The sequence below is a fragment of the Drosophila sulfurigaster genome, chromosome 2R (assembly GCF_023558435.1).
Source record: "Drosophila sulfurigaster albostrigata strain 15112-1811.04 chromosome 2R, ASM2355843v2, whole genome shotgun sequence".
Lineage (NCBI taxonomy): Eukaryota > Metazoa > Arthropoda > Insecta > Diptera > Drosophilidae > Drosophila > Drosophila sulfurigaster.
Genome location: NC_084882.1, coordinates 18,875,153 through 18,894,502, shown reverse-complemented (window position 1 = coordinate 18,894,502; position 19,350 = coordinate 18,875,153). Strand labels below are relative to the sequence as shown.

General features: G+C 41.9%; 4 protein-coding genes and 2 long non-coding RNA genes across 7 annotated transcripts; 2 read left to right on the top strand and 4 right to left on the bottom strand.

Annotated features, from left to right (window-relative positions):
* Positions 1-647: 647 nt before the first annotated feature.
* LOC133838655 (protein apnoia) lies at positions 648-1,507 on the bottom strand. The gene is made up of 2 exons (XM_062269825.1): positions 1,167-1,507; positions 648-1,095 (listed from the first exon to the last, which is right to left on the bottom strand). Exons 1-2 carry the CDS (start codon positions 1,285-1,287, stop codon positions 809-811), a joined length of 408 nt encoding a protein of 135 aa, XP_062125809.1. The 5' UTR covers positions 1,288-1,507; the 3' UTR covers positions 648-808.
* Positions 1,508-3,453: 1,946 nt separating this feature from the next.
* Positions 3,454-4,714, top strand: LOC133838790 (putative uncharacterized protein DDB_G0290989). The gene is made up of 2 exons (XM_062270016.1): positions 3,454-4,227; positions 4,287-4,714. The coding sequence occupies exons 1-2, from the start codon at positions 3,519-3,521 to the stop codon at positions 4,616-4,618; spliced, it is 1,041 nt and encodes a 346-aa protein (XP_062126000.1). The 5' UTR covers positions 3,454-3,518; the 3' UTR covers positions 4,619-4,714.
* A 453-nt stretch (positions 4,715-5,167) lies between these two features.
* LOC133838791 (wnt inhibitor of Dorsal protein) lies at positions 5,168-6,691 on the bottom strand. The gene has a single exon (XM_062270017.1). It carries the CDS (start codon positions 6,252-6,254, stop codon positions 5,328-5,330), a length of 927 nt encoding a protein of 308 aa, XP_062126001.1. The 5' UTR covers positions 6,255-6,691; the 3' UTR covers positions 5,168-5,327.
* Positions 6,692-7,744: 1,053 nt separating this feature from the next.
* LOC133839576 (glutamyl aminopeptidase) lies at positions 7,745-11,459 on the top strand. The gene is made up of 7 exons (XM_062271190.1): positions 7,745-9,045; positions 9,107-9,204; positions 9,276-9,593; positions 9,678-9,796; positions 9,862-9,947; positions 10,004-10,409; positions 10,670-11,459. The coding sequence occupies exons 1-7, from the start codon at positions 7,791-7,793 to the stop codon at positions 11,310-11,312; spliced, it is 2,925 nt and encodes a 974-aa protein (XP_062127174.1). The 5' UTR covers positions 7,745-7,790; the 3' UTR covers positions 11,313-11,459.
* Positions 11,460-12,339: 880 nt separating this feature from the next.
* Positions 12,340-14,620, bottom strand: LOC133839580 (uncharacterized). Of its 2 annotated transcripts, XR_009894106.1 has the most exons (4): positions 14,457-14,620; positions 14,294-14,385; positions 13,332-14,224; positions 12,340-12,461 (listed from the first exon to the last, which is right to left on the bottom strand). It is a non-coding gene; the product is annotated as an uncharacterized LOC133839580 (long non-coding RNA). The 2 variants fall into 2 exon arrangements; XR_009894105.1 differs by lacking the exon at positions 12,340-12,461 and having other exon boundaries at positions 13,263-14,224; positions 14,457-14,616.
* A 2,713-nt stretch (positions 14,621-17,333) lies between these two features.
* On the bottom strand, positions 17,334-18,958 carry LOC133839581 (uncharacterized). Its single transcript, XR_009894107.1, has 3 exons — positions 18,799-18,958; positions 18,636-18,727; positions 17,334-18,567 (listed from the first exon to the last, which is right to left on the bottom strand). It is a non-coding gene; the product is annotated as an uncharacterized LOC133839581 (long non-coding RNA).
* Between the last annotated feature and the right edge of the window lie 392 nt (positions 18,959-19,350).

Sequence of the window (19,350 nt, the reverse complement as noted above, 5' to 3'; positions counted from 1 at the left end):
TTAGCGCTAGATTCTAGATAAGCTGTCAATGCTTATCGCTTTTGCTTTCTGAGCACTATTTGTCCACACTTAGTTAGCCATGTTATCGCTATCTACATACACACTCATGTGTATTAGCGATATGCCAGTGAGACATCAACGGCGACAACAGATTAGAAACTTTTGCAAGTGCAGCAAAACTTAAATTGGCCGCAAAGTGGAACAATTGAAGCCGGACTTAAACTGGTTGACGCGACGTCATTTAGACACGCTTTAATTAACCGACAGCCAATCAAGTGAGAGTTCATATTTAATTAGTTTGCCAACCATAATAAGATCTAAGTAAGTAAGTAAGTGAGTGAGTACTGCATACAATCGATTGCGATCGATAGAGAAATTCATGCTAGCGAATCAATCATTTTCATTTTTCTGTATTTGACTAAGTGCCGCCGACCCATTTTATAGCAGAGACAACGACGATAGACTTTCTTTACATGCTTTGGAGCACGTTGCACGTTTCCAAAGCTGGAATTGCGGCGGGCGGCGGAAGAGCAATCGAAAGAACCGTAAATCGTGTGTACGGATCTGAGTTGCATACCAAATGAGACGCAGCAGCTGCGGATGGTGAGCAAATAAATTTCACTTTTCATTGGGCGACGCGAAAGAGGTAAAAAATAAATTATTGATCGATGCATTAAATAATTTACTTGTAAATAAATAAGTTCAGTATAAATAAATAAATAATTTAAACTAGTCTTAAATTATTATTTGGTTGCATGCTCGCTGAGGTATAATTAGGCCTGCTACCAGCTCGAGCTTCGAGTTCCTCTTACCACTCCTTCTCCAGCCACACAGGCTGCTGTGTGTGCGAATGGGAGTAGACAACGGGAACAGGAGCCGGAGCAGCCGCATAGGCGGCCGCGGCATGCACGGGCAGAGCTCGGGAGAGCATCTGGCCGATGGCCAGCACCAAGAGGATGACACCAACACCCAGACCCTTCATGGAGACGACCGTCAAGGCAGCCAGCAAAGTGGTAATCACACCCACAACAAAGGCGCCGGGCACCAAGGCGAAGCTAATGCGGCGCATGAAATGATGACCGAAAGTTCGGCTCTCTGAATAAAATAATAAACAAAAAAATATAGTTAGTTGTAGTCACCAAATTGTAAAACCCATTTCTACTAACCAGCCAGATCTGCATCGGCTTCGGTGTTGGAGTTGTTGCTCGCCTGCTGCTGGCACAAAACCAAATCGCAGAGCAAACAGAGTCCGAAAAGGGCAAAGATGAGTTTCTGATTGGCAGCCATTGTAGAATTTGTTTCGTTTGTAATCCTGCTTCGTTGGGTTTAATCCGTTTTGGTGATTCGGTTGTTTGTGTGTACTGCACCAGCACTGTTTGACAATTGAATGTGCTGCTCAACGCGGCATTGGCTTTTATCAGGGCTCACTCTAACAAGCAGCTATTGGTCAGCTACTTGAAATTCGATAGCCGGCCGTCGCACGAAACGTGCGCCAAAACAAGCGAATCGTGCCACAGCCATGAGGAATGCTACCGCTTCTTTACACCAGAGTCGCGATGCCCAATCTTCTTCGTTTTGAATATGCATAAAGTAAAGTTCGTCATTACACATTTTCACCGTCGCCCCGCGGTGGCGACTCGCACTGCCCTTTAAGGGGCAGCACAGCCCCAAACACTTTTGGCCTGCCTTTTCCACTTTGTTGCACTTGGACTTGGGCATTCTTTCACGACGCGTGCCTATATATTGAGGGCAGATTTACCCCGCCTCTGTGCCATTGCCGTCTCCATTCGCTTTCATTTTTTGTCGCTAGCCCATAATGATTTATCAGCCGGCTGCAGACAAAACAACGAGTAATTGACAATGGGCCAAAGCATATTAATTTCGTCAACTATGTAACGGACACTCATTGATAAATATGACTACAGTGTGAGTCCATTGCATTCACTTTCATTACATTGCGCTAAGCCCTAACAAGTTAAATGAGTTCTGAGGTCTAAAGTTGCTAGCGGAGGTGAGAGCCGATGGTTACGGTACGAACAATTGTAATTTGCAAATAGTTTTGTAGCTTAACTATCATTTTGTCTGCTTGCGTCTTATACATACATATATCTCTTCTTGATACATTGGATTATTCATATTATTTTGTATAAGTCAGATACTTTTGCAATTAACATAATGGTCTATTGTCCTATTGTCCTATAATAAAGTATTCTATTTTTAGATACTTACACTTTGAGTATTCAATTACTTGTAAATATAACATATTTTCTTTATTTTAAACTTCTCATTCTCATTCCTATCGATGCATTCGTTTTGTATTTGCTGGACTCATTGCATCTAATCATACTTCATTTATATTTTGTTATTCTTGTACTATTGTAATCTCCTTATTGTCAGTAAGTCAGTACGTCAGAAATAAGCAACTTTTAAGCATGATCATCTCGAGCCTGGGTATCTCCTAGTCTACAAGATTACAACTATACTACTAGTCCTATCTCCCAGGGTATCTCCCATCCAGAATGCAGAGATAGAACTCTCCATCGATGCGCATTTAAACATTACACCGCAAATTTCAAGGAATCTAATTAAAACGGGTCCGAGCTGGTTTCAGTTATGTGAAAGTCGTTAGATGAAAGACCAAAAATGTTAAGCGGATTTTTCGCACTGCCATTTGCAAAGACAGAATTTACTTTCTAGCCTGGATTTAAAATATACAGTTGAAGACTCAATAAACCATACGCCCGCTCTAAAAGCAGCAAACAGGCGAGCAATCAAGTTGAGTGCGATCGCAAAGTAATTCTGTCAACAACTTTCTCATGCTATCGCCGTCAGAGCTAATTGTCTCAAGAATCGAACGAGCACAGGTCTGCACAGACTGCACCAGATCAGACTACTTAGCGATTCCATATATATTATTTATGGCAAATAGCCTTTAGCTGAAGTGTGAAGCGACGGGAGAGGAGTATGAGGACGGGGAAAGAGGAGGCAATTACAGCTAAAAGAAATCAATGAGAAGATCAATGAGAAATTGGAGGCCTACTCCAGATATTTTTCATGCTCTCGCATGCATGGCTACCAATGTTTTGACCAAGAACAGCAATAGCAACACCAACTGTTGGCAATTTAATTGAGGAAGATTCAGAATAGGCGCAAGAATCGTGTTTTAGCTACAGCAGCAACAGCAGGCAACTTGTTGCAGCCAGAATGACAGCAAAGCCAATCCAAGCCAGTCTGGATCTGGCTGTTCCCAATTCCAATGCCAATTCCAGCAGAATGCAGCCCGTTGCCCGTTGTAAGTCTCTTGGCTTTCTTTGCGGTTTCTTGTTCTTGTTCAGCGCGGAGGCTGCAACAGCAACAGCAAACAGCGACTGCGACAACTGCGACGTCGACTGCAATTGGAACTGCAACAGTTGAAGCTGAGTTGATAAAATGCACATCGTTCGCTGATCATGCCACATTTTGTGGCTGGAGAGCAAAGCAAACAGTTCAGTAAGCTTGAACACTGACATGCGCCAAAGATGAGTGGCCTTGTAAGATTCCTATTATTTTCTGCGCTGTGCGCAACACTGGCCTATGGCCAGGATACCACTGAAGTGTCCAACGATGACTCCGCCACGGAGGCAGCACGCGGTCTGGCCAGCAGCTACGATCCGGAGGATAAGCAATTGCTGAAGAAGAACTCACACATCTACATGGGCATCTACAAGAACTACAAGAGCACCTATCTGGGCAACAAGACGACCAATGAGTATAGGAAGCGATTGCGGAATCGCGTGAGTGCCGCCCAGTTGGCCACCAATGAGGCAACTGCCACCGAGGCTGCCGAGCAAGAGCAACAGGAGCAGGAGCAGGAGCAGCAGCAGCAGCAGGAAGAGCAGGTAATCGATGATGCACTGGCGCAAGAGTTGCGCAACGAAGCCAACGCCGAGGCGCTGATGGAGGCACAAACCGATACGGCTATCTACGATGACAATGAGACGGGATCGGGCAAGAAGCGACGCAAGCGCAAACGCAAGAATCGCAATAACAACAAGCGTGGCGAAGACAACACTGAGCAGCCGGAAAGAGATGGAGAGGACATTGCAGACATACAACAATATCATGTGGGACCTGGTCTAAATGTCAGTCTGGACATGAGCAACGACATTGTGCGTGTCAAGTTGGATGGCGAAAATCTGAAAGAGATTGTTAGTGCCCATTGGCTGAGCACAGACAACAGCGAGGAAGGTAAGTTATGTTTATTCTGATTGTATGATTATATATCTAAGATATTCATTATTCAACAGGTCGCGGCAAGAAGTACGATATGATCACCAAAGTGCTGCCGCTCTTCATACTGCCCTTCCTCATCCAGTCGGCGATTGTTCCGTTTCTGGTGACCAAACTAAAGCTGTTGCTGGTCAAGTCCATACTCGTTGGCAAGCTGGCGATATTCCTCTTGATCATTTCAGCCATCAAGAACAGCAACAAAATGATGCAATCCTATGAGGTGGCACCCTCATACTGGGCCAGCGAGCCAAGCAGAAGATCCGAACTGGCGGCAGCCGCCTCATCAGCTGCCGCAGCTGCCTACAATGGCTATCGGGTGGAGGGGAAGCCAACTACTTGGGTCAATTGAGAGGCGAGTAAGTCTCTTTAACTAGTTGCACAATATAAACAAAAAAGCATTGCATTAACTTAAGCTTCGCGAATGTGAAATAAATCATAAACAAATCGGGTGAGTAGTTGTCTATTTCTCTGAGAGGGGTTCATAGCAAATCAAGTATACGAAGCGTGTGTCAATAAGCAACACATTGCAACTGTCTGGCAACTCTGCGAAATTGAATTGTGTTGTTATCGCGATGGCAATGTTTGCTAATTTGTCGGCGTATTAACCCACAAATTGGTTTTACGATCTGGAATTTTGGTGGTTCAATACAAACTGATTGGCACATAGTAAATCTAATAAATCTGTGACTAATTGCCGCTGTTTAATTGCAGTTTTCGGTACGTGTTTGTTGATAAGATTGGCGCGATATAATTATTGCAGTTATTATCTCATTTTAGCAGCCACCTTGGCCTTTGCACGTGTTCAAATGAATTCAATTAAAATGTCGCTGCATAAAAGATACTCTAAGTAATCCATATTCAACAAGTTTATGAAGAGTCGTAAATTTTCGATTTATATAAATGATTTATTTTTATTGGAGTCGCTTGTTTTGGCAAGCAATAAATAAGAATTGGGTGCAAATAAATTAACTTAGATCTAAAGTTGCAGTGTTGCGTGGCTCAACCAGCGTCCCAAATGGCTCAGTCTCTCTTCCTCTCTCTCTCTCTCTCTCTCTCTCCTAGTAGCAACTGTATTGGCGCTCTAGTTGCACGCAGACATCGCACTGCAATCGAAATCCCCAGACCAGCTTGCAGTTGCATCTGCGCTCGTGGCGAACATGCTGAGATCGCACACGGAAGCCGCAGACGCGACACAGCTGCTGGCAGGAGAGACGCTCCTCCATCGAGTTGCCACCAGTCTTGGAGCACTGGCGTCCGCGTGTGCCTGGCCAGCGACCGCTGGCTTCGGGCTCGCAGTAGTTGGGCGAATCCTCCATGTAGACGAGCGAGTCGAGAGGAATGTTTTGCCACATGATCTTGAGATTGCTGGTGGTGCCGTCCAGTTGTATGGCTTCGTCGTACATCTGCTGCAACTCCTGGGCCACCATGTCGAAAGGCTTTAGTACCTGCACGCACTGCTCCTCCAGGCACTTGCCCTGTGCGTCTTGCCGCTTGCAATGACACTCCTGCTCCATGGACTGCTCCAGCAGAGCGCCCACCACGCGCTGATTGTGCCCAAATGCACCGACGCCAAAACCAAAGTGCTGCTCATAGAGCTGCAGAGCCTTGGCCGGATCATGGGCGCAGGGTGTATCCTTGCAGCCGCAGCCAGCGATGACGCCATTGGCACAGTCCGTGGTCAGTGTGTGGACAATGGAGGCCATGGCAATGCTGGCCACATAGACATCCTCCCGATTCAATTTGAGCGCTTCGCTGGGTGCAGTGTGTCGCTTGATGAAGTCCACGCTGGGGCAATTCCAACGTTGCCATTTGAAGCTCTGCTGACAGCTTTCGATGGCTCGCTCTAGACTGCTGGCAATAAGCGAGTCCCAAGATAGAGGCGCCTGAAACTGTGTGCTGTAGCGATAGTAACTTCCAGGATCCGCAACATGAGCTGACATCGTCATGCTGGCCAAGCTCAGTAGAATGTGAATTGTGTAGAACATCGTGATATGTTGTGTGTTGTTGTCTCTGTGCTGTCGTTGACTCGACTGATTGCCGAACAGAGCCTGTGACCGAGTTTTATACTTTCGGCCAATCGATTTGTGCCGTGGGAAATTCGAGATGCGGGCAAAAAACCGGAAATTTGCCTTTTTCCACTTGGGACTTTTGTCATGAAAAGGAACTCCCAACAAACACAAATAACCCACCAGATCCAGTCGACGCAATTGCCGAGCAGCCCAATTTCCCTTTCCTCGCTTTCAATCTCTTTTTACCTGTGGCCTGTGTATCGTAGCCTGGCCAGAGCAATGATCCTTGTAAGGCGAGCAACTTTCCCACGTTTAGGCAGGTAGACCTCATGTGGCGTCGAACGTGTTCATGAATGAACCTCGCTCGATTCCATTCAGCTTCACGGTTTTTCCCACTGCTCGATATCAATGCATGTCCTGCCGAAGACTTTGTGTGTGTGTGTGTGTGTTTGCCAACTAAACTGGCAAAGCCAATTATCTAACAAAACATATGACAAATGATGCGAAAAGTGTGTATATCATTTGGAAAATTAATTGTGCTCTGCGGTAAGCCCTTTGTGATTCCCCGATTTAGCCTGATGCTAACGGTATTTCCGGTAACGATATTGCGCTGTTATTAACATTGACGTCGCGATATCGATGTACTTCGTAATTATTGTTGTCTAGATAGCATATCTCAAACAATTCATGTTTGCCTGAGTACCTTGTAATCCACGATTAACTGATATCAACTAAATATATTGTGAGTGCGTCGCTTAAGCGTGCCACACGTCCGTCTGGTCGACATTTGATAAGCTATAGATATAGATGATAAGTCATTGTATTATTTTTCCAGCATATTAAAATGCACGCGCGGAAATTTCCTTGTTTGGGTTTTAACACAATGAAAATACCAACGCTCACTGTCGCTCTACCTTCGTATGTTTTTCTCTCCTTCTCCCACTCTATCTAATTAGGCCGCGAAATGCACCGGAAAAGGGTTTTTTAGTACCTACGAGGCGCCGGGGTAATACACAAGCTCGATTGCAAAGCCACGATCGCTCTCCAGGCAGCGAGATCAGGTAAGCGATCAATTGCTCAATTGGTCTGAGAGTTAGAACACATATGGGCGCCGGCGCTAGGGAAACTTGGAACGCTGGCGCCGGGAGTTTTTCATTTGGGAATTCGTGTTGCGCAGGAAAAACGCATACACAGATTTTTTTGATATTTCATATGCTCATTTCATTTAATCGATACGTTGCGATATGCGGCGATTTGGAGTGGATCATAAATTGACTAAAACGTTTAATATACACATGTTTGCTTATGAGCAATTTTTGTGTAACATTTAACATCGTCATCGCCATCGGTTTGTGATTTGCGATTAGATTAGCAATCAGTAGGCTTGCCTATCGCATTGTGCGAACAATTAAGATATACACCTGACTGACATGGTTACCTAGCGCAAAGCTTCAATTGATAGTGCTTAGTTGCGTTTTCAACGCCACCCGCTTTGGATTAACGTGCCCGAAGATGATAATAACCGCGAAATTGGTTAGCATTTGCCTCGGCGTGGCTTTGACGGCCTTCACCGTGTCCACAATTGTGCTCGCGGTGCAAAAGTCCAATCTCAAGGATGATTTACGCGATGCCCAAGAGAAAATCGATCAACTAGAGGCGGGTTTTGCATCCACCTCGACGTCTACAACAACTACCACAACCACAACGGTAGCTCCAGGACCCACCGAAGAAGGACCTAGCACAGTGGAGCCTAGTTCAACTACAGAGGGTTCAAGTACCGCGGATCCTGGCACTACAGTTGCGCCCGAGAAAATCGATTATCGCTTGCCCACCGCATTGACGCCCACCAACTATGATCTGTATCTGAATCCGGATATCGAGACGGGTCTCTTCAGTGGCCGTGAAACTATTAACATTACCGTGAACGAGGCCGTCACTCAAATTGTGTTGCACTCGCTGTACTTGGATATACAGAATCCGTCTGTTTATGAATCAACGGGAACAAATGTCGTTGTCTCGGGTTTCACTTTCGATTCGGTTAGGGAGTTTCTTATCATCAATCTGAGTCAAGAACTCACCGTCGGCTCATTCATTCTGCTCACGCTCGACTTCTCCGGAAACATGGCCAGCAAAATTGTCGGTTTGTACAGCTCGTCGTATCTGAAGGCAGATGAATCCCGCAAATGGATTGCGACATCCAAGTTCGAGCCAACTTACGCTCGCCAAGCGTTCCCCTGCTTCGATGAGCCCGCTCTGAAGGCGACCTTTGAGATTACTCTGGTGCATCCGGTCGATGGCAATTACCATGCGCTGTCCAACATGAATGCCGATTTGGAGATCAATCAGGGCACCTACACCGAAGTAATGTTCGCCAAGAGTGTGCCGATGAGTACATACTTGGCCTGTTTCATTGTCTCGGACTTCGAGGCCAAGTCCGTGGACATTGATACCAAAGGCATTGGCAACACCTTCCAAATGGGCGTCTACGCAACGCCAGAGCAGATTGACAAAGTGGACTTTGCCTTAGATGTGGGCAAGGGTGTCATTGAGTACTACATTGATTACTTCCAAATTGAGTATCCGCTACCCAAGCTCGATATGGCTGCCATTCCCGACTTTGTCTCCGGTGCTATGGAGCACTGGGGTCTGGTCACCTATCGCGAGACTTCGCTACTCTACGAGGCGGCAACCAGCTCCGCTGTGAACAAGCAGCGCATTGCTAGCGTCATTGCTCATGAGTTTGCCCACATGTGGTTTGGCAATTTGGGTAAGTGTTGGAAGTGCTGGAAGTTGAAAGTCCGGCTAATAGTCCTAGTGATTCCCTTTAGTTACAATGGACTGGTGGAATGATCTGTGGCTAAATGAGGGATTCGCCAGCTTCATCGAGTATTTGGGAGTCGACTCTGTGTTTCCCGAATGGCAAATGGCAAGTCGCTATAAACTCAGTCAGTAGTAATTTCTCTTAATCTTGAGCAATGGGTATTTTGACTTTTATAGCGCGATCAGTTTATCGTTGGCACTTTGCATGCAGTGCTCACATTGGATGGCACTTTGGGATCTCATCCCATTATTCAAACAGTCGAGAATCCCGATCAGATAACAGAAATCTTTGACACGATTACGTATTCGAAAGGCTCTTCGTTGGTTCGCATGTTGGAAGACTTTCTGGGTGAGACAATCTTCCGTCAAGCGGTTACAAACTATCTGAATGAATACAAATACAAGAACGCCGTAACCGATAACTTCTTCACGGAGATTGACAAACTGGAGCTGGATTATAATGTGACTGATATAATGCTCACATGGACAGTGCAGGCATGTATACGACGATAAATGTTAATTCCCCGATCTGTGCACAAACACCAACGTTTTTAACCCATTTAACGATCGTTTATGCAGATGGGTTTGCCAGTGGTCACGATCGAAAAGGTCTCGGATACTGAATACAAATTGACACAGAAGCGCTTCTTGTCCAATCCCAACGACTATGACGAAGTGCACGAGGCTTCTGAATTCAAGTACAGCAGACAGACTCAATCATATCTGATTGCAATTTTCACACATTTATTATATTTTATTGCAGCTACCGTTGGTCGATACCCATCACATACACGACGAGTGCCAATTCGGCAGTGCAGCGGGATTGGTTTTACTACGACCAGAGCGAAAGTAAGTTCAGCATAAATATGCAAGTCGAGGGCGACAAATGATGATTTATATTGCAGTCACCATAACTGTGCCCAGCGGCGTGGAATGGATCAAGTTTAATCACGACCAGGTTGGCTACTATCGCGTCAACTACCCCAATACCTTGTGGGAAGTTCTGGCCAATCAGTTGGTCTCCTCTCCCGAAACCTTTACTGCCGGCGATCGTGCTTCTTTGTTGAACGATGCCTTTGCCTTGGCCGATGCAACGCAGTTACCTTACGATGTCGCATTCGATATGACTAAATATCTGGCCAAGGAAGAGGACTATGTGCCCTGGAGTGTGGCTGCCTCGAAGCTGACGTCCCTGAAGCGCACTTTGTACTACACGAGCAGCTACGTCAAGTACAAGAAATACGCCACGGCCCTGATTGAGCCCATCTACACGGCACTCACCTGGACTGTGGGCGACGATCATTTGAACAAGTAAGTGGGCGATGAAGAAGACTAAGATCTCTTCAAAGTTGTGAATTGGTTTAAGTAGTTAAATTTTGTTGAAGTTAGGATAGAGCTCATTATCATTATTAGGTATTTCAATTTGTTCTTCTTCCACCGAAGAGTTTAGAAATTATGTGGTATAGAAAAATTAATTTATATAAATGGGTTTATCAGTTAGTTGCGGCTTCCTGTAGTATCCTCAATCGTACAATTTTACTTCTACACTTATAATATCTTTATTCCTTCAGCCGCCTGCGTGTGACAGCCTTGGGAGCAGCATGCTCGCTAGGTCTTGAGGCATGTCTGACTGAGGTGGGCGTACAGTTCAACACGTGGCTAGCAGCTCCCACTCAGCGCCCCAATCCGGATGTGCGCGACACGGTTTACTACTATGGCATGCAGTCGGTGGGCAACCAAGAGACGTGGGAGACCGTCTGGGAGCTGTTTGTGAACGAAGCCGATGCCAGCGAAAAGTCCAGGCTGATGTATGGCCTGGCTGCTGTTCAGGAGCCGTGGTTGCTGCAACGCTACATTAGTCTCGCCTGGAATGAGGAGTATGTGCGTGGTCAGGACTATTTCACCTGCCTGACCTACATCTCGGCTAATCCCATGGGCGAATCCCTGGTGTGGGATTATGTGCGCGAGAACTGGCTGCAGTTGGTGGCACGTTTTGGCCTCAACGAGCGTTATTTGGGCAATTTGATACCCTCGATAACGGCGCGATTCAACACGCAAACTAAACTCGAAGAGATGGAGCAATTCTTTGCCAAGTATCCTGAGGCAGGAGCTGGCACAGCTGCTCGTGTTCGTGCCCTGGAGACTGTGAAGAACAACATTGTCTGGCTGGCTGAAAATCTCGAAAGTGTTGACGCTTGGCTCGACAGGCAGTAAAGCTAATCAATCCGAAAGGGATGTCATAAATATCATAGTTTCTTTGTACTCATCGAATTGCCATTATAAATATACTACACAATAAAGATTAGCCAGTTATATGAATGTGTAAATGGAAACACAACAAAAAAACCAACTATATAACAAATAATGAGCGTGCTTGACTCTGAAGTGCTTAGCGATTATATTGAGGCAAAGTTCTCAGGCACGAGAATACTGTCAACAAATATGATATAATATTTTTAAGACCAAGGTTTCGATATGAACGGACTAACGGAGAACTGATTCATGGGGAAAGAAAGTCTATTTCTATATTTGCTTAGAACATAAATAACTATAATACTCATCTCACCGCTTCAAAATGAAATCTTAGATAAGATAACTGACATTGATACTACTTATCAACTCATCAAGTCAATGTTTTCATAATTCATTTAGATTTTGCCAGTCGCAACAAATAGGATTTTGTATTAAATTCTATTGAACTTCTAGAGGTTTTATCAATTTTACATTTATCAAAATATCCAAACAAATGGATCGAATTATCGAATTAATTATGGTCTGATAACTGTTTGCTGTGACGAAGCAATGGTCATTAAGTAAAATGTTACCGGACATCCTTATCATGTTGCGGGGGTAGACTCCGGTCACGGTTGTATTACTCAGATTTGAGCCAATGGAAGAGCAATGGAACCAAACAAATACTTCTGTGGCAGGGGCCCATGTAATAACATTGGCTGCGAATGCCAAGGAGGCTGCTATATTGGAGATCGGGAGACCACTTTCTTACGAAACCATAATCGTTACAATATTAATATTATCGATATGTACCATGAATCCTTGGTCTATACTAGCGGTAAATTATGGGATTACAACACAAGTTTGTACAAATAAGTTTCATTACAATGTATTTTTATCAAAAATATTTATGATTTTTATATTAAAAGTAAACGTGTAATTAGTAATATACGTGAAATAATGTAAAATTAAATGGTTCGTTGTAGACTGGTCATGCTGTAACGAATCACTAAGGAGGTATTCGTCTGGTGCTGGTGGAAGGTTTACTAGTGTGGCGTACGCGCTGGCTTCTCCGGGCTTTGCTCAGATAGCATGGGGTTCAAGGAAAGGGCCAACTAATAGGACGCACCACTTATAACAATAATACATTTAAAATTCGCGTACATAAGGGAAGACAGAGAAGAAAGAGTGTAATGGGAAGGTTACATTAAACAATAGTGAAAGGGAAGAGACAGGAAGGAGAGGAAGGTAGGTTAGCAAAGAAGACGGAGCCACTCTCTAACGCAACACAGTTGTTATTGTGTGCAGACGCCCACCCTACCATGATCCTGCATTCATTGCCAAAACTAATAGTTGGCAGGATCCCTAAAAGAAAGTGGTTCGGCTAACCTACTCCTGCTTGGTGAGGCATGGTTCCAAATAAAAATAAACAATTAAGCGGACATACTTAATTTATTAACAGATAACAAAAATACTTTGAATATTAACAACATTATGAAATGACAAGAAAAAAATGACAAGAAAAATAAATAAATAAATTAACGGACAAACATAGTAAGTGTGTATGAGGCAGAAATTGAACAGATACGGCAAAAAGAAAAAAAAATATAAATAAATAAAGACAAAAAAAATAATTAACCTATAAATATAAAATATGATCTAGCATAAATATAATATAAATAATTACTTTTGCATTTAAATTTTGAATAAATTAAGAGAAGGACAAAATTAGCTAAAATGAACTAGTTTTGGTTCATTTAGAAATGCAATGTTAGAACATCACACCGAATATAGGCAAACACTAGATGCAAGTAAAAAATATGAGGATCAGCTGATGGCTGTCACTCAATGAAATGTTTTGCTATTGCCAGTCTCGCAAAGTCATTGACCACTGGGACTGCAGACAGCTGTAGCAGCGCTATGGTCAGATGGACCACCAGCAAAGGGAAGCTTTAGCTTTAGCTCATGTATTATTAATTAGTTAGAGTGAAACAGACTTACATACATTAGAGACTCCCACGCAGAAAGATCTTTCCTTGTGTTGGTGCCTGTCTGTGGTGTATCTGTGGGGAATAATAATAATTGCGAGCTTTTGCGCCTGCATGAAAGCTGCTTGCTATGACCGGTAGCGTCGATCAAAACAAACATGCATACATACAAATGTATGCAAGGATGGTTTTACTTGCTTTTCAGGCAATACAAAAACATTAATTTTTATAACTAAATACAATTTTACAATAATAATTTGCCTATATGTGTTGCCTTACATGCATTCTTAAATGATTGCCACTTCTATTTTTATACAATAGTACAGCGGTACTTGTATTATGAGGGCCCAAGAAAAGTTGTTGGTTCAACTTTCTCGCCACATCATATTACACTTACAACATTGATGGACTATCACTTATAGATGCATAATTGAACAACATAACGTAAATTAACAATAATAAACAAACAAACAAAAAAAAATAAGCTGCTAGTCAGCCGTTCGCCTTCCTCCTGGGTAACGCAGATATTCGGCCTCGAAGCCACCACAAGTGCGGAGCAAATAGCCAACGTAGATCACAAGGCTGCCGGACGCAGGTGTTTTGCAGTAGAAACACAGCCTGCTGGGAAGCAATTCTCCTGTGATCAATGAGCGTCTGCAGCTAGCAACAGCTCATCTGTTTGCGTAGCCCAGACAGCTGATGTGTCCAGCACAGCTGCGACTTGGAGCTTTTGGTGGTTGGCCGTTAGCCAGACATTTGTGTGTGTTGAAGTTGCAGTTTAAATTAATTTAAAATTCTACCGCTGGGTTATTATATAAAATATGGCTGGGTTTATATAAAATATGACTGGGTCATTAGAGTCAGTTTAATACCAGGTTTTATATAAAATATGACTAAGTGCCGAATCTAAAAATAAATAGACAAAACGAAACTTAGAACAACGAAAAACTACACATACGTTTAACAAATATTTACCCTAATCTGGAAAACGGCACTTGGTATGGGAGGACAAACTCCTGCAGTGGACAACCATCTATTGCATGTGTTGGGTTGACGGCAAAGGTGCACTTTTGCGAGAACAAATACCATTAATGTATCAGTATAACAATTATACATTGCAGTATCATTGTATACTTACAAGTAAGATATCTGCATCAGGCTTCGCCAACCACTTCACTGAGATATATACTTTTTTAAAACACATGCACTTTAACACATTTTTTCAGGTTCGGCACATAACCTGCCAACCATTTTCTTGCCAACAAAACCAACAACAAAAAACCTTTTTTCGGAATTTTGACAAATAATCCTACTCAAAAAGGTAATCGTTGTCTATTTTGGTGTGGACTTAACACGATCAGCTGATCTACTAGCTCACGCTTGTAAGTATCGTGGTCCACCAATAGATGGCGCTATTTGTGGAGCTTTCAGACTCATTGCTAAATAAAGCTCCGCTTCGCAGAACAACACATGACAAGACATTTAGTACCATTTTCTCAGACTACAAATTATTTTATACAACTAAACAAATTAAATAATAGAAATTAAATATGACAGTACACATATAAATAAATAATATAATAAATAATAGATAGAAATATAAATGTGTGCAGAAAAAGAGAAGAAAAAAAAATGTTGCATACTTTTAGGCTTAGTCAATTTCAGCTACGACAAGCGGCCCATTACACATCCCCCTGGCAAAATCACACTTAGTCGTTGCAACGACAACGTGGGATACCCGCTTGGAGGTAGCTTAACTGCAATGGTGCGAAGATAAACGATTATTGCTTAAGGTCCTTCGCATGAAATTTGCCAGTTCTGTTTCTTGCTCCGATGTCAACTCGAATTGCTGCGAATTGTCAAAGGTAAAATTGAGGCAACGCTATCAGTCTGAGCCGGTTGCATCAAACATATTGGCCATATTGAGTATTTATAAATTGCTAACTAAAGAGAAAAAAAAACGTATGAAACACAAAACAATATTAAATAAACCAACAATAATCGAAATCAAACTCAAAAATAATAACCAACATAACATGCATAAATTTGGAACCATGCAACACTTACCGAAGAAAGAGTTGCTAACTAATAGACGAAAGCAGATATGGAAAACACGAAAATAGAGAATCTGAAAAGTTGTTCCAGATACAGATCGATTTTGGCTGCATCACTACCACTTACACTCGTATCCACGCATAAGATAACGACCATGCTCGTGTATAGTGATTAACACAAAAAAAAGAAGTATATATTGAAACCAATGAAAATAGGGAATTCGAAAAAACATAGTTCCAAATATAGCGGCAAGTTAAGTAGTTCGAAACCACTTACTTGTTCCAAGCGAATATTTAGAACCAATGTCCACCTACAGATAGATTTTGGTTGCATCACTACCACTTACACTCGTATCCACGCAGAAGATAACGACCATGCTCGTGTGTAGTGATCAACACAGAATCAAAAAGCAGATATCGAAAAAGAAGAAAAGAATAGGAATGAATGGAAAAGGATAGGACTAGTTGCTAGATAAGCATACCTTCAATTAGTATGACGAGAAAGCAGCTCTGAGCCACGATCCGTTTCAAACACTAACTGAAATGTGAATGCCCTAACAGCCACTAAAAGAAAAGAAATTGGGAACAATATAAACATTCATAAAGCTTCTGCATGTTAATAATACCAACTTTAAGAGCAATTATTTCAAAACTATGTATAGCATAATAGCGCATGCAAACCATACTCAGTCGATAATAGATCGCCTAATTAGTAATATTACACTGTAAACTTTTATGATTGCTAAAGACGGACAATAAACAGTACTAAACACACTAAGCTGACTTGCGCCACCACGGGACTATGCAACCCCAGTCAATGAGTTTAACTGTCAATTGCTGAATTAATTTTGTAGTACTACTTTATTTCCATCGTTTTCATTAGGTGTTTTGCTTACCGCAAGAGGCAGATCTGGTCCACGAACTTTTTCAAAGTAAGCTCTACACCTTAAGAAATACGATAGCATATAAACGACAGTAGACAGTTTGACCGTTTGAGTATAAAGCCATTTTGAAGCTATTATTTTCGAAAACGTCAACCACTACCGTCTTGGTTAAGTTCTTTGGTCCTGAACTGATGAGGTATTACTTTCTCACTAATAACACAGACACAAAGAGACTAACCTAGTACCCAAATATGATTAAAGACAAACAAAAAAGGAATTGAATCACTAGATGGTATTGATCCTAGAGCATAATTTTTTTATATAGGCCATGTTTAGATTCTACACAAAACAGGCCACACGATTGGGCGCCAAAATATATTATTAAATTATAATTATATCTGTAACGAATCACTAAGGAGGTATTCGTCTGGTGCTGGTGGAAGGTTTACTAGTGTGGCGTACGCGCTGGCTTCTCCGGGCTTTGCTCAGATAGCATGGGGTTTAAGGAAAGGGCCAACTAATAGGACGCACCACTTATAACAATAATACATTTAAAATTCGCGTACATAAGGGAAGACAGAGAAGAAGGAGTGTAATGGGAAGGTTACATTAAACAATAGTGAAAGGGAAGAGACAGGGAAGGAGAGGAAGGTAGGTTAGCAAAGAAGACGGAGCCACTCTCTAACGCAACACAGTTGTTATTGTGTGCAGACGCCCACCCTACCATGATCCTGCATTCATTGCCAAAAACTAATAGTTGGCAGGATCCCTAAAAGAAAGTGGTTCGGCTAACCTACTCCTGCTTGGTGAGGCATGGTTCCAAATAAAAGTAAACAATTAAGCGGACATACTTAATTTATTAACAGATAACAAAAATACTTTGAATATTAACAACATTATGAATTGACAAGAAAAAAAATGACAAGAAAAATAAATAAATAAATAAATTAACGGACAAACATAGTAAGTGTGTATGAGGCAGAAATTGAACAGATACGGCAAAAAAGAAAAAAAAAAATATAAATAAATAAAGACAAAAAAAATAATTAACCTATAAATATAAAATATGATCTAGCATAAATATAATATAAATAATTACTTTTGCATTTAAATTTTGAATAAATTAAGAGAAGGACAAAATTAGCTAAAATGAACTAGTTTTGGTTCATTTAGAAATGCAATGTTAGAACATCACACCGAATATAGGCAAACACTAGATGCAAGTAAAAAATATGAGGATCAGCTGATGGCTGTCACTCAATGAAATGTTTTGCTATTGCCAGTCTCGCAAAGTCATTGACCACTGGGACTGCAGACAGCTGTAGCAGCGCTATGGTCAGATGGACCACCAGCAAAAAGGGAAGCTTTAGCTTTAGCTCATGTATTATTAATTAGTTAGAGTGAAACAGACTTACATACATTAGAGACTCCCACGCAGAAAGATCTTTCCTTGTGTTGGTGCCTGTCTGTGGTGTATCTGTGGGGAATAATAATAATTGCGAGCTTTTGCGCCTGCATGAAAGCTGCTTGCTATGACCGGTAGCGTCGATCAAAACAAACATGCATACATACAAATGTATGCAAGGATGGTTTTACTTGCTTTTCAGGCAATACAAAAACATTAATTTTTATAACTAAATACAATTTTACAATAATAATTTGCCTATATGTGTTGCCTTACATGCATTCTTAAATGATTGCCACTTCTATTTTTATACAATAGTACAGCGGTACTTGTATTATGAGGGCCCAAGAAAAGTTGTTGGTTCAACTTTCTCGCCACATCATATTACACTTACAACATTGATGGACTATCACTTATAGATGCATAATTGAACAACATAACGTAAATTAACAATAATAAACAAACAAACAAACAAAAAAAATAAGCTGCTAGTCAGCCGTTCGCCTTCCTCCTGGGTAACGCAGATATTCGGCCTCGAAGCCACCACAAGTGCGGAGCAAATAGCCAACGTAGATCACAAGGCTGCCGGACGCAGGTGTTTTGCAGTAGAAACACAGCCTGCTGGGAAGCAATTCTCCTGTGATCAATGAGCGTCTGCAGCTAGCAACAGCTCATCTGTTTGCGTAGCCCAGACAGCTGATGTGTCCAGCACAGCTGCGACTTGGAGCTTTTGGTGGTTGGCCGTTAGCCAGACATTTGTGTGTGTTGAAGTTGCAGTTTAAATTAATTTAAAATTCTACCGCTGGGTTATTATATAAAATATGGCTGGGTTTATATAAAATATGACTGGGTCATTAGAGTCAGTTTAATACCAGGTTTTATATAAAATATGACTAAGTGCCGAATCTAAAATAAATAGACAAAACTAAACTTAGAACAACGAAAAACTACACATACGTTTAACAAATATTTACCCTAATCTGGAAAACGGCACTTGGTATGGGAGGACAAACTCCTGCAGTGGACAACCATCTATTGCATGTGTTGGGTTGACGGCAAAGGTGCACTTTTGCGAAAACAAATACCATTAATGTATCAGTATAACAATTATACATTGCAGTATCATTGTATACTTACAAGTAAGATATCTGCATCAGGCTTCGCCAACCACTTCACTGAGATATATACTTTTTTAAAACACATGCACTTTAACACATTTTTTCAGGTTCGGCACATAACCTGCCAACCATTTTCTTGCCAACAAAACCAACAACAAAAAACCTTTTTTCGGAATTTTGACAAATAATCCTACTCAAAAAGGTAATCGTTGTCTATTTTGGTGTGGACTTAACACGATCAGCTGATCTACTAGCTCACGCTTGTAAGTATCGTGGTCCACCAATAGATGGCGCTATTTGTGGAGCTTTCAGACTCATTGCTAAATAAAGCTCCGCTTCGCAGAACAACACATGACAAGACATTTAGTACCATTTTCTCAGACTACAAATTATTTTATACAACTAAACAAATTAAATAATAGAAATTAAATATGACAGTACACATATAAATAAATAATATAATAAATAATAGATAGAAATATAAATGTGTGCAGAAAAAGAAGAAAAAAATGTTGCATACTTTTAGGCTTAGTCAATTTCAGCTACGACAAGCGGCCCATTACAATGCCTG

Excerpts from the sequence above, each read along its gene's own strand:
- LOC133838655 (XM_062269825.1), bottom strand. The coding sequence starts at position 1,287 with ATGGCTGCCAATCAGAAACTCATCTTTGCCCTTTTCGGACTCTGTTTG. Across the intron at positions 1,096-1,166 it reads AGCCGATGCAGATCTGGCTG|AGAGCCGAACTTTCGGTCAT; the intron begins GTTAGTAGAAAT and ends TATTTTATTCAG.
- LOC133838790 (XM_062270016.1), top strand. The coding sequence starts at position 3,519 with ATGAGTGGCCTTGTAAGATTCCTATTATTTTCTGCGCTGTGCGCAACA. Across the intron at positions 4,228-4,286 it reads CACAGACAACAGCGAGGAAG|GTCGCGGCAAGAAGTACGAT; the intron begins GTAAGTTATGTT and ends ATTATTCAACAG.
- LOC133838791 (XM_062270017.1), bottom strand. The coding sequence starts at position 6,254 with ATGTTCTACACAATTCACATTCTACTGAGCTTGGCCAGCATGACGATG.
- LOC133839576 (XM_062271190.1), top strand. The coding sequence starts at position 7,791 with ATGATAATAACCGCGAAATTGGTTAGCATTTGCCTCGGCGTGGCTTTG. Across the intron at positions 9,205-9,275 it reads TGTTTCCCGAATGGCAAATG|CGCGATCAGTTTATCGTTGG; the intron begins GCAAGTCGCTAT and ends TGACTTTTATAG. Across the intron at positions 9,594-9,677 it reads TGCTCACATGGACAGTGCAG|ATGGGTTTGCCAGTGGTCAC; the intron begins GCATGTATACGA and ends TCGTTTATGCAG.